Genomic DNA, 14,306 nt, shown 5'->3' with positions numbered 1-14,306 from the left:
TGTAACTTTTAACCAAATCCTAGCAAAGACCTTACAAACATGATAAAAGCCACTTCTAAAGTGTAAAGATGAGGCCCCAAGTATAAACCTGCCATTGGGCACACTTACGTACCCAGACCACTTAGTCTTGCAAGCACTTTAAAAGGTACAGAAAGTGCATAATTTCAATGCCTGTTTTCAAGAATTCCAAGTTCATTTCATGAATATTTACAGCTACTGCAGTTTTGGGCTTTTTTAGGATGCCAAGAAAGCTTAAAACAAGCGCACTCTACAAGCATGGCCACAGAACTTCCCTTAAAGCCAAGAAAACTGGATTTTACTTACAGCCAACCATCATCATGGCCACTGAAAAAATCTTCTCCCCGTCAGTGGTGGGTGCTATGTTCCCAAATCCTATGGTTGTAAGGCTTGTCATGGTAAAGTAGAGAGAGGATATGTACAAGGAGTCTTTGCTGGGCCCTCCTTCCCACTGGCCCGAGCCCGTGGTGTTGTAGCGATATGGGGTCCCGATGCTCAGGGCCAGCTGGTAGAGCCAGCTGTCTGTTTTGATGGTGTTGGTCAGCTCATCTATCACTTCATAGTCCCCAATGCTGTACCAGATGCAGGCCAGCCAGTGGGCCACCAGCCCAAACACACACACCAGCAGCACCAGCACGGCAGCACCATATTCCAGGTAATGGTCCAGCTTCCTGGCCACCCGACCCAGCCGTAGAAGGCGAACCACTTTTAGGGAGCTGAAGAGGCTACTGATTCCCTGGAAAGGAATAAAAATCATTATTTGATCTGAAATATCCTGCTGGTTAGCACAGAAGGCTGAACAGTAATTCCTGCATCTGCATAAAATCTTTCTATGTAGTTTTTCAGGCCTCAGATAACAGAATACAAGATCAAACCCTCCTCCCCGTCCAGTGCTTTTGTCCCCATCATGCTAAATTGAGTTTGGCACTCACTGGGTGGATAAATTATTTTGTTCAAACTCAAGTCTTTCAAAGCAACAGAAGGGTTCTGTAGAGCCCAAAGTGGAAACAGCAAGTTTATTACAAAAAGGAGTGGTTTAATGCTTTGCCAGTTTGAAGTAAATTGGCGACTCTGCTTTGACCTCAAGAAGATCAAAGGAGGTGGAAGAGGAGTCACAGGTGGAACTACACCAACCCTGTGGAGTCCTCCTGAAGTTTCCCAGAGAGGAGCATTCTGTTAAATCCAAGCAGAAGATTGTTATTCTGGCCAAAAAGGGGGCACACCTACTCCAACAACCCTCAACATGAAGAGATGCTCGAGAGAAACATCAGAACATAATCCCAGTGGGAAACTCAGAGAAATCTGCCTATTGTTACACTCATCCACCAAACAGGAGCTGAGTAACTTCCTCTAGTACAACACTCTCCACCTCTTATTATCCTACAAACATAACTCTGAGTATTTGGTTCTTTACAAGAAGTCTCACTGACTGAACATGGAATTAAACAACTGTGAGCACATCACCTTCCTGAGCAAGGGAAATACAGACCACAGGGCACATGACTTTGCACACAGGGTTAATTTCCTTTCCAATCAACAGACATTGCAGCCATTTTCCTAAAGCAAGTGTTGGTGCAGTGTTGTTTTTTTTCCTGCCATGCAAGATAGATAACATACAAATAAATGGAAATACAAATATTTAGGGAATAAGAGCACAAGGACCATCAGAAAGTTAATAGAAACATCTGAGAGGCGATAAGAAATGTGTATGTCCTTCTCAATGCACAAATGGTTTGGGAATTTAGAAAGAGAACAAAAATATGCTCTTGATCTACTGCAATCCCATGATATACCTAACTTGTGCATTACATTAATTAGTGGCTCAAAATAGAAGGTTTGTAAAGGAAGGTTTCTAATATAAAACATTCAGAAGCTGAAGACATTTAATTTGAAGTAGAAATTAAGACATAGAAAGCAATGAGGCAAACATTCCTAGTTACTGTGCCAAGATTAAATTGCCCTTTTCTATGCATCATTATCAAATCAGTCTAGTCAAAACACTGGATAATTATATTATCAAACAGTAAAAGACTGGAGTTTCTGGAGTTTTCCATACCAGAAAAACATTTGTCTTTTGCACCTCTGTTTCTTCTTCTTTTGCACCTCCTTTCCCTTTTCCCAACATTTGAAGGGTAACATGCATCTGATATTTCTAGATGTAATCTGTTTGGCACAGTTGTTGTATGCTTTTCAAATCCTGTTGGAATGTGTTTCAGATCCCCAAATCCTTAATAAATTGAAGCTCTATATTTGCATTCAAGCTCTCATGATGACTAATACCACAGAGGGAAGTGGAATTTTCCCATTTTGATTTCTGCATTTTGCATTTACACAAGACAGAGATCTAGTTTATCATCCTTATTTCCATCTAAATGTATATCTACTTATTTGCTTTAGGATATATGGCTGGGAGACACTCTGAGCAGCCAATTTTTCCTATAAACTGGGAAGCCCCTTCCAATATTCCTGATGCAATGGACTGTGGCCAATGGACTGCTGAATGAGGGTCCCACCCCATAGAAAAAATACCTACATTTTAAAAAAAAGAGAACATCAGAGTAGTTTATAGTTATTCTCAGTATATTTCACTGAGTTAACCTTGTTTTGAAAACTTACAACTTTCAAAAGAGGGAGAAAGCAGCAGGGTGTTTTTCTTGTAGGACCAAATCCTGTCACATTGGTCAAACAGAGATGCATTATTTCTGTTTTAATTAAAGAGTCACCATTCATTAGCAGGATTAATGCTAGGGATGGAGTTAGAAACCTGGAATTCAAACTTGGGGGACCCTTTTTTATACCCAGTAGTTTAAGTTTGTCCCAGTGGCACAGCTTACACTGCACTTTTTACTACACAAACAACCCTTGAACAGGAGTTTACAGTGTGACCTCAATCCCCCCATCCACACTTCATCTTCTCTAAGTTTCATGGATAATTTAGCAGTTGTACAAATAATACAAAAATACAGCATTTATTTCAAAGTCTGGGAGAAAGTTTGTGCTGTTAGTTTGGTTTTTTTTCCCTAAGCACAGGTAACAATCACATCTCTTATGTATAAAAGAAAGAGAAATATTTCATTTTAGCTGACATTGAAATGTATTAATTCCAAAGAATAATTCTTTTAAGTAAGTTTCACTGTAAATCTTAAAGACTATTCAATCTGACCCCTTACTTAAGGCCAAAAAATTAACAGATATATTGAACATTCACATTTCATGTCTAATCTTCCAAAATAGAAAGACAATACTGGAAGCTTCAAAAGCCTCTTCCATAAAGCACTATATAGGAGAGAGCAAATAAACAAATGCTAAATGAATATGTGATATATTGCATATGGAGTATATAAGATAGATAGATAGATAGATAGATAGATAGATAGATAGATAGATAGATAGCATATAGAGTCTATCTCATACATATGTATGCATCAATCACATATGCACTAACTACTGGTTGGGTCAAGCTGGTACCTTCATACTTATAAAATTGCCAACAATTAATGCATAATTTTTAATATGCAAAGCTCTGCCTCAGAGTCAGCAACAATGTCTTTGGTAGAAGTTCTATGAAAGACTAACTGCCTTGAATTACATTTGGGCAATTAAGAAATTCAGTTTTCTAAACTCAATTGATTGCAGGCTGCCTTTAATTTCATTTTTCTTGTAACTGTATTTATGCTCAGTAATGAATGCTTTGGAAACTCTTCTACTCCAGGATGAGCATCTGCTCTGACAGAAGTAACTTCAGCACTTAAGGAACAGAGAGGTGATTAGAAATTGTGAATGGGGCGTGTAATCCAGTTTGGCACTGGCACTGTGTAAATAAAGCACATGTTGGATACTGGAGATCCAACCTTCTGGGAGGAGCATTTGTGACTCCATTGCCATTTCAGCTGGGCCAACTGTCTGTAACAGCTGCTGGGCTGTGTTCTCTAAGTGAGCAGGAGAATATCTCCTTATGCTATCAGCCATCCAGTCCAGCCCCTTGGGGTTTTGGCTAATGTATTTTATCACGTCCTAATCAGATGAACACACTCAGCGTGCTCATCATCAATCATCTCAGCTGCAGGAATCCTTCCACTGAAAAACCACCTACTCCAAAATTGCATTTTGGGTGCCAAGTTTGGAACCAAATTCCCATCTGACACACATCATCAATTTAACTAGCACAAATGTGTGTCACAGGAGTCCTTCCCAGGGACTTCTAAGGCCATTGGATCAGGAGAGGACAAGAGCTCTGAACCAGCCATTTTTTACCACCATTTCAATTTAGGAGACAGCTGAAGCTTTATAAAGGATGTAAACGCTGTCAAACCTATCCAGAAAGATATTTTTGAGGGATGGATGCTTAACTTTGGAATTAAATTAGACATTCATGATTAAACAAATCCCAAGTTGCCTGACAAAGCACCTTGCAAAGTCTGTGTTCTCAAATTCTCTTGACACACTAAGAAGGGAAATTAAATGTGATAGTGGAGGCACTACTGATAACAGCACTCAGACTTACACGTAGAGGGACCAATCATTCCTTTTAAAACTACCTGACTCCTGCCATTTCAGACCCTCGATGTTACCCTACTGCCAAACTGGCATCTTCCAGAATGAGAAAGTTGTCTGAGCTGTGTGTCTGCATCCAGCTGAACTTTTCCAGCCACAGGACTGAGACAGATGTTTCCCAAAATTGCCATGCACGCCGTGGGAACAGATCTCTGCACCTCCAGCAAGAACAGGGAGCAAAGTTCTCCTGCACTCAATGAATCCCTGATAAGCCAGGCAATAGGAAGGATGAAGCTGATAAAGTTGTGTTATACAGGGATCAAGAGCCAAACATGCAAGAGGATGAAGGGAACATTGTCACCCAAGGGAAATGAAGGTTAACAAGGGCAGGAAATCATCTGAGTCCACAATGACTCTACCTAAAACCTCCTAAACCAGGGAAGAGAGAGTGGAGTCTGTTCTACACTAAAGGAGCAGCAGAATAGCAGAGCTGCATGTTTGTAAAATCTGAAAAAGAATAGCTGGTTACTTCCTAATCTAATTAATCTTTTCTGAAGTTGGAAATTATTGCATAAATGTTTTTTTAAAAAGTGAAATAAAAACAAAAACAGCCATTAGTTTCAACCATCTAAATGTACAAAATTCTGCTTAAACCTCGAAATTAAATCCCAGTATGCTGAAATGGTAAATCATGCATATCTTTTTCTTTTTACTAGGGAACAATGTGTTTTTAACTCTAGGCACTTTTTCAATTAGATTTCACTCCATGATTTTTTATTTATTTGTTGTTAGCTGTGGGTACACACGCAACAACAGCAAACAGCAACAACAAAAATAAACTATATAAGCATTTTAAATGTGTTCTAAAACTGAAATACTCATGGCTTTGAAAATGGGGATGGGTACTGCATCCTTCAATAGAAAACACTGTCTCAGAAAAGGTCAGAGGAAAAAAACAATGAAAAACTTTTCACTCAGTTTTAATGTTCAGCACCACACTGTGGTTTTGAAGAATTTATGGGGTGGCCAAGAACCAGAGCTATGAAATGTTGGTAGGGCATGCTGCCACTGCAGTCAAAGGGCGATTGCACCATATACAGATGCTAAACTAAATTTAAACTAGTACCTTTCTGCTGGACACAAGCAATTACAGCAAAACTGCCATGAAAGTGATCAAATCCTTGGAGGAGTTTGCAGCCAAGGCTCAGCTCTGTGCAAGAGCAAAATGGTTTTGTGTTCTACAGCATGGACTGAGCTCCAGGCACCCTCCTGGATCCCACAGCAAGCTGATGGCCAAACCCCCTGTCCCTGTGAGCAGCCCTCCTTCCTCCCTGGAGATGAGGAGTGGGGCATGTCAGGGGAGTTATTCACCCCATCCATCTCCAGCAGCCAGGGAGGGGATGAATCTCCTCCCTCCCCTCCCCTGAGCACCCAGGAGCTGAGGGCTATGGCTTACACAGCTGCTGGGAGGAGAAATCAAACCCATCCCCAGAAACCCAGAGAGCTGGATCTGCACAGCAACCCAGTCTGTACTGTGTTAATAGAGAAACAGACACTACTGCCTCCCAATGTGAGACTGATCCTGCTCCAGATGAGCTTGGGGAATAAAAGCTATTAATAACAGGAGGCTGAGATGCAACAGAATGCCTATTTCTTCATTCAACAGCCAATTACTTCACATAATGTGATGCTACACTACCTTCAGCTCTTGCAGGGTTTTTCAGAAGTCCCCATTGGCTTGAAGAAGGAACTGAATCAGTTCATAAAAAAGTGAACAATCACAAAGTAAACTGGACTGGGGCTCTTGCTCTCAAAAGAGCAAGAGCTGGTAAATTATAAATATTGAACTAAAGATAGTAATAAGTGAAGACAGGTGGACTATGAGAGGTAGGAGAGTCAGACACCTGGAGGCAGAGGACACCTGGAATGTCCTCATGCCAAAAGGAATAAAAAGTTCTAACTCAAAGAAGGGGAAAAACCTGTAAAGCTGGGCATCAGTGATAAATGAGTAATCACTCAGAGGAAGAAAACAGAAACAGAGAACTGATAATATACAAGAAATAAAAAACTGATCAACAGAAATGCCTTAAAGAGGAAGTAGAGATAAAGTAAGAATTGCCAAATGCCAGGTTCAACTTTTCCTTGCAAAGAATACTAGAACAAATACTCAAAGATCCTTCACATTCAAAATTGGGGAAAAAAAAAAAAGAACAACTAAAGTGATTGAGCTGCAATGAAGTAAAAATAATCCATGCGTGGGCTAAAAATCTAATTAATCCTGAGCATTAGTTTCCAAAAATGATGTTGATGTTTCCCATAAAATCTAATGCATCAAGAAGGAAATAAACAGATAGATTACCTGAACAAATGTTAAGGGAAAGAGTAATTAGAAACTTTGAGATAAATCAAAATGCAATCAGTGGAGCAGTAGGTTAAAGATTAGGCTAGCTGGGATCTAGCCAAGGTTTCCTGATAGTTTTCTCTGATAACACAGCCCATTTTCTAAACAAAACAAATGCAGTATTTTAGTATCATAAGAGGTGAAATTATTGTGAAACACAGGGAAAACAGGGACCACTACTGGGACACCAGGGTAACTGAAGAACTTGTGGACAGGATGGGAAAATGGAGATCATAAAAAAGAACTCTAGGAGGGGTTACAAGTGGTGACTTTCAGTGATTTTGCTGGTTTCTTAGTGACATAAACAGAAATAGTATATGGTCACAGAATCTGGTAATGGCACCTTTGGAACACTGTCAGGTATAGAGAATAACAGTTTAGGAATAAAGGAAAATGTGATAAAGCCTGACAATGCTGAGTCCCAAGGCATCCATTACAGTGCAAATTAACAAAAATCTCTACAACTACAGAGATCTTTAACTGAAGATTACTGATAAAAAGAAATATTTGGGTATATGGGTTAATCCCACACACCCATCCCACATGACTCAGAGCAATCAGTGAGCTGCACTCACAGCAGAGGTTAATCCAGCTCCAGGACAGATCAGCTGAGTGTTTCCACCAGCAACAGCAAAAGCCAAACCCCAGCTGCAAAATGAAGATGCATTCTCCACCTGGAGTAATCTGTAAAGCTCTGCCCTAAAGAGATATATTTGAACTTCACTTCCTACAGAGGGAAGCAGTTGGATCAGCCACAAAAACGTTCATAAAATTTCATAAATGAGGTGTCTAGACAGGATCAGTTTGGTTAAACTAAGGAAAGGAAAATAGGCGTGTTTATGCAGGGGAGGGATGACTCTCTAAGCATATCGAGGAGATAAACATGAGGGAGGGAAAAGAAATATTTAACCAAGGAGGTTGGCACGGGGAGGAATGCACAGACTGCAAATTAAGAGAGATTTATTAAGACATCATGAGGAAAGGTGGATTTTGATCAGTTTAGAGGATGGGGGATACAATAAACCTGCTCACCAAAGCTGATGACTCACAGACTCAAAAGTACCCTGTGAGTTTTATACCTATTTTTTTCTGCTCTTGCTTTTATCCTTTGAAAAATCCAAGGGAGTTGGATACAGTTTCAAAGGGGGGTTCACTCCAGCCTAAACTAGACCACAGAGGAGTTTGCATCTGAGCTAGTCACACTGGTGTCACTACATTCAAGGGTGAGAAATAGAAGTTTTAGGGCAGAATGACTCCTCAGACCTACTCTGGAGGTGCATCTTAGAACATGGGGACCCATGCCCCAAATGTGCCTGTACCTCCTCGTGGACAATGCCTGGCCCCATGTTTGATCAGGTGAATGCCATGCTTAGCACATTTTGAAATACAGTCGAAATACTTTACTTAAAGACGTGAGGGCAAAATTTTCCTTACCTTTCACCAGAAGTAATTACAAAAACAAAACCAAAAACCACCCAAATCGATCACGTAGCTGATTCTGTGTAGTTTAGTATTGAAGCATTGAAAGAGGCAGGATTTTTGTAAACCCTGGGCAATCTCCACCAAACAGTTGTCCCACAATGGCACACAGTGTAAGAGAAAACAAAGTGCCTACAGATTTGGGCAATGGCTGAAATGGTGAGCCCTGCCAACATGAGCAGGTGAGCCTGCAGGCACACAACCAAAAAGTCCTGTTCTGTGCAGTGCAGGGGAGTATCCTGGAGGAGGTAAAGGCTCTTTGAAATGCAACCAGCAAATCATTCCTAAAAGAAATTTTCGAGCTTAGCTCCTTAAATAGAGCTTAGCTCTAAAATCCCTGGTTAGCTCCTTAATGCTGCTTTACTGGAGTTAACGTTAAAATAAATCTTCCAACATGTATCAGAAATCTTTATTTCTCAGTAAACAATTAATATAATAAAGTTGCATAGTTACAAATCAAAATGAGCGGATGACAAAAATAAAACAGCAACATTTCTGATTTATCACCACTTTAAGAGCAGAATTTAGAGTTGTATTCAACTATGTAGATACACATAGGAGTAAAGGGCTTTGCTTCTTCTGCACCAGCTATCTAGATCCCAGGTGCAGATACTTCATTAATACTTGACCCTGCACCACTGGAAGCAATGGGAGTAGTGACCTCAGTGAGCAAAAGTTTTACAGCAAAATGTAAGCAAGAAGGTTTATTCATGTATTTTCTCTAAGTATCCCTAAATTTATTGCTTGGGATTTATCTTCTGTTTTGTTTTTTTTAATCGGGGGATGGATAAACTTTCCTTTTTTCCTCTAACACAAATATCAATAAGCTGAAACATTATAAATAAACTTCCAGTGAACTGTTTATGGCACAACTATACAGTGCAGCACGTTTCAAACAGCAAATAACTGAGATTATAAAGAGAAGGGTGATTTCAAAATATTTTCTCTAGATGCAAAGATAAGGGGGATGTGACATCTTGCACTATTTATTTGTTAGTGCATCAGCGTGCCCAAAAAAAGTGAAAAAAGTATCATGAAATATGATAATTTTCACTCACATAGGGAAGGTGGGTGGAAGACAAAATGGAAATTTGTCCCATTTTGCTTCCCGATTTGCTACTCCCATCAGCATCACTTCAGTGAGCATCTGATCAGATTATTTCATTTCCTCATCTCCTTTGTAAGCCTTCCCTTCCTTTGTGAGCAAAAGGGATCACACAGGACTCCAAGCTTCCCTTGAAAGTGCTCCACAAACAATTTCCTCTGCTGGACTCTATCAGCTTATACAGCTCTGACTGAAGATTTGATTTAAATGGCTTTTTAGATGTACCCAACATCTGCTTCCCAGTAATATATACAAAAAGAAAAGAAAAAAGGAAAGCAATGAAAAGAGAAAAAAAAAACGAAAAGAAAAAAGAAAAAAGAAAAGAAAAGAAAAGAAAAGAAAAGAAAAGAAAAGAAAAGAAAAGAAAAGAAAAGAAAAGAAAAGAAAAGAAAAGAAAAGAAAAGAAAAGAAAAGAAAAGAAAAGAAAAGAAAAAGAAAAGAAAGGAAAAGACCACTGGGACATCTAATTACAGTTCAGGATGCCATAACCCACACCAGACAGGTGTGTGAGGCTCTCAGGTCACCCAGCACCCCCTGCACTGGCTCTGGCTCAGCTCCTTCCTTTCATGAGTTGTCCCTCACGTCATGGAGACCTTCAGGTGTCTCCACAGGGAAACCTGCAGATATATCCCAGACCTTGTACAGCATTATAAAGTAGCTGGTTAATTAATTAAGGAAAAAATGAAAAGCTGATTAATTAAACAGTGGCAGAACTTAATAAAACCTTAGAATAAGTGCCAAAGAGAAGAGGTGCAATTCTGCACGTCAGTGCAATGGGGTGATAGAGGTGAATAAGTGAAAGGGGTGAAAATGGTTGAAAATCTACAAAATACATGCCTGCAGTGGATACATTTATAACTTAATACCATACCCATGTCACTGCATTATTCTATTGTGGGTTTTCACACACTACAACAGAATGACAGCATTCTTCATATTTAATTGTCTTCTGAGTGTATAACAAGGGGGGAAATGCCAGGTCCCAGGGCTGGTGCTTCTGTTGTTACTTGCTAGGAACGTGCATCATACTTTAACACTTGGTTGCAGCCAGGATTTAGTTCTGGCAATTATTTCCTCCATTTTTCTGGATTTAAAAAAGGTAGCTAACCATAGACTGTACTTCAGAGCCAAAGTCACACCCTTAAAACACACCAATTTATCTTCACCTTGCATACTCCATTCAGCCTGGTGCCCAAAAGCCCTCCTTCAAATACCTCCCACAAAGGGAATGTTTGCAGTAAAGCACTGCAGGTGTGAACATGGCTACTCCAGTTTAATCAGCTTTTATTTGCTTTCAATTTACAGACATTGCAATTTTAGTTTCTGACAAAGAAGTTTCTGACAGTGCTGAGATACGTCAATAATAGTAATTAAAAGAAAATTACAATTGCAAAGAGTCCATGCTTTAATACGCCCTGCATAGATCACTAAATTTTAAAGGCCACTGGGTCATGTAGTCCTACATTATTAAACAACAAGCACAGAACTTTGGTTTAGGTCATTTAAATTTCTCTGCTTTCACTTCCAGCCACTGGCTTGCAAAAATCAATTTCTGCAGAAAGGATGATGTTTGTTCAACTCATCTGAAAAACATCTGGATACCACCCTGACTTCATGTCCCTTTCTTCAGAGCATGTGACATATCATTTCAGGACCACGTTTCTGGCAGAGAGGAGATCCAATTTCTAGGTTTTATGTCATGACAAACTCAGAAATTCATGAATCTCACTTAAAATTCCAGGAAAAAATCATATTTTTTCCAAATAATAAGAAGCTTTTTCAGCTGAATTTAACCCTTAATTTGTGGAAGCATTTTCCATTTGGTCAAAAGCTTGTCCATCCATCTAGTTCGGGGAATATTTACTCAAAATACTTCTTTTCAGATGCTCAGATGCATGTGAAGACAAGAGTCCAACATCCTGGGGTCCTGGGATGCCAATCGATGTGTTTGGTCCCAAAGGGAGCTTTTAGCATGGTTTGTCCATGCCTGATCAGCATCCTTGGGCACCTGCAAATTTGCTGACAATCTCATCACAATATGAGTCTGATAATTCTGACTTGTATGGAAAAAATGGTTACAAACAACTTTTTGGTAGCCCAGACTGAGAGAGGTCTTTATCTCTTTAGTATTTCTTATTTATCTCTTTAATAGGTAGAACACAAATAAAGGCTAAGTCTCAAGGTAACATAATTCTCCACCTTCTAAAGCAGGGAGTCATGATCTTATAAATTTATATACTGCTGCATACAGCAGTGCCAGAGTTGTTACATACAGCTCATTACTCAGGGAAAAGAAAATGGGAAGCACTACATGTAACATGCAACTCCAAGACAAAAATCCAATTTCCAGTTGCTACACACATCACATCCTAATACCTACAGGGAGGGACTTCATGGGACCAAAATCTTTGGATCCAAACACCAAAATTCCCAATAATCCGAAGTTTTGTGTCTTTTTTTTTTTTTGGTCTTTTTTTTTTAATAATGTTAAAGAAGAGATAGGCAGACACTTTTAGACTAAATCTGAAGTTTCCGAGAACTCTTGTACTTAAAAAAAAAAAAAAAATCAGCCAAGTTTCAGAGGCTCTGAGCACACACTCTGTTCTGTTTTGCTTCTTGAAAACTGCCTGGATCTCCCAGGATGAACTGTGCTGTCCCTTGTCACACTTCTGTATAGAAAAAGTTTTCTGTATGGGTTTGGTTTAGCCAGAACGTGCAGGATATGCTGTGCAATTAGAAAAGATGTCATTCATTTTTTCTGATTTTCTGGGACTATCATGCTAGCAAGTTTCTTAAATCAAATATCCCACAAAGGATTCCACTTTTCTCTCCATTAGCTCATTTTTCTCCAGCCTATTTTACCTTGTTTTCCTACCCTTTTAATTCCACTTAGCCACTCAATTCCTCATCCATCACATCAGCTTAGATCACTCTGTGCTGTGCAAGGTGTGTCTCATTTTGTCACTTTTCCCCTCCCTCTCACACATCCCAATCCCCCTGAGCAGACTCCAACAGCCTGGCTCTGCAACTCCAGAAAACCTACACCTCGAATTCTGCCTCAAAGCATCTTAATCCCCCCCAGTTCTCAATTTATGTCTCATGATCCTCTCCATCAAATCCTTCTACCAAGGCTCCACGTGTACTCAACAACTGGATAACTTTGATTTGCAGTCATGTTTGCCTCGGGTGGGAACTCCAGCTTTCCCCTAATGTTGTCTGTGAGGGAAATGAAACCATTCCTACTCTGGTCACGACTGGCTGCATTTGAAGAACTACAGCCACTGGTAAGAAAACAAAGATTTCCTTTCTTCAGTCTTTTTGTTTTTAATATTTAAATTTATGTCCCTAATATTGGCATTATAAATAGCACTCTAGTGATTAAGGCATCTTAATTCACTTCCAGCACCTGTATCACACAGAAGTCTAGGCATCCAACAAAGAGACAAAATCCCAAACCTCCTTGGCCACATCCTTCTTCATGAGTGAGAGATCTTCCCACTGGGAGGAAAAGAAACCCCCTCCAGTGGTATTCCCCTTTCTCACCTAGCTCCTTAACAACTAGCAAAAAAGCATTTGGTGCTTTTTGTGGGACGACAAGGGTCAGATGTGGGAAAAATATGGGAAATTTGGAAAGTCAGCTTTCACTCAGCTGGCTTTTAGGGCTGCTCACTCTGATTTGGGTCCATCCCTCGACACCATACCAAGAACTCAGAGCACCAGGACCTGCACCCAAGGTCTTTACTGCTAAACTCGTTTTTTGCAACTTCATCTGAAATGCCACAATCATCCGCTTTAACACTTTTATCCAACACCCAGAGCCAAGACAGAGAGCTAAACCCTAGCAGAATCAAGAGCTGAAAGAGCTCTTCTCTCTCCTACTTGCCTTAAGAAGGAAACACTCAGTTTCTAACAAGAAACACTGCTTTTAATCAGAGTATCTCTCCCAAATTAAGATTATGGATTTACTTATTCTTTCCCTATGAACTATGTTTGAACACCCTGCTGCTGGGGGGAGAAAAAGTTAAAGCCCAGACAAGAAGCACCAGTTGAAATAAATGTTAAAAACCAAATGAAGATAAAGAACATTAATAACTGCAACCACCCAGAATACATCGAGCAGTTTGAAAGACTTAAGTATCACAAATGAAGACATAGCACAAAAAAATAAAAAGATCTCCCCTGAAGGACAGAAAAAAGAGAAAATGTAGACTCAGGGAGCAAAGGCTGACTGTTTACATACCTGTTTTCAAAATCACTTCAATTCTTTTCAGACACTAGGGAAAGCTGGAGTTGGAGGGGATGGAAATCAAGTAATTATAAACCAGTACCTGCTGCAGGCTCCAGAGCCATAACACAGCACTTCATGACAAGGGAATCTTACTGTTGGCTCCTTTATTAAAAAGGAGTTAATGTTTCATTTGTTTGAAAGTACATGACAGCAGCTCTAGGATCACTGGAGTTCATGGTACCTTGCTACTATTACATTTTGATTAAAGTTTGTCACTTTAGGTGTGTCTCAATTATAATGTGCTGTGTCAAAATTCTCTTCCCTGTCACAAATATTGCAGATGGTTTATTTCCCGTGTATATGTTAGAGAAAGAGGTTAACCTCATCCTTTAAATCTGTCCTGCCTGGGCATGGACATTTTCTGTTTGTTTTACATATTAGAGCACAAAAAGCTGGAGATAAAGCTGTATTTCTTATAAAAATCAGGTTCCTCTGAGTCTGAAACTGGTTATCTTAAAAAGATGTATTCCATCTACAGCCTTGCTAATATCACCTTCTTACACAGCCTCACTGTACAAACT

The 14,306-nt window shown here is 39.7% G+C and overlaps 1 protein-coding gene across 1 annotated transcript in view; it reads right to left on the bottom strand.

Annotated features, from left to right (window-relative positions):
• Positions 1-316: 316 nt before the first annotated feature.
• Positions 317-14,306, bottom strand: part of KCNH5 (potassium voltage-gated channel subfamily H member 5) — a 55,243-nt gene continuing 41,253 nt past the window's right edge. The window contains exon 7 of the mRNA XM_088166609.1: positions 317-754. Within this exon, the coding sequence (XP_088022735.1) occupies positions 317-754 (438 nt within the window). The remainder of the gene's footprint in view (positions 755-14,306) is intronic.

Source organism: Sturnus vulgaris, chromosome 6 (assembly GCF_052056855.1).
Source record: "Sturnus vulgaris isolate bStuVul1 chromosome 6, bStuVul1.hap1, whole genome shotgun sequence".
Lineage (NCBI taxonomy): Eukaryota > Metazoa > Chordata > Aves > Passeriformes > Sturnidae > Sturnus > Sturnus vulgaris.
This window is presented reverse-complemented; position numbering and strand designations above follow the sequence as displayed.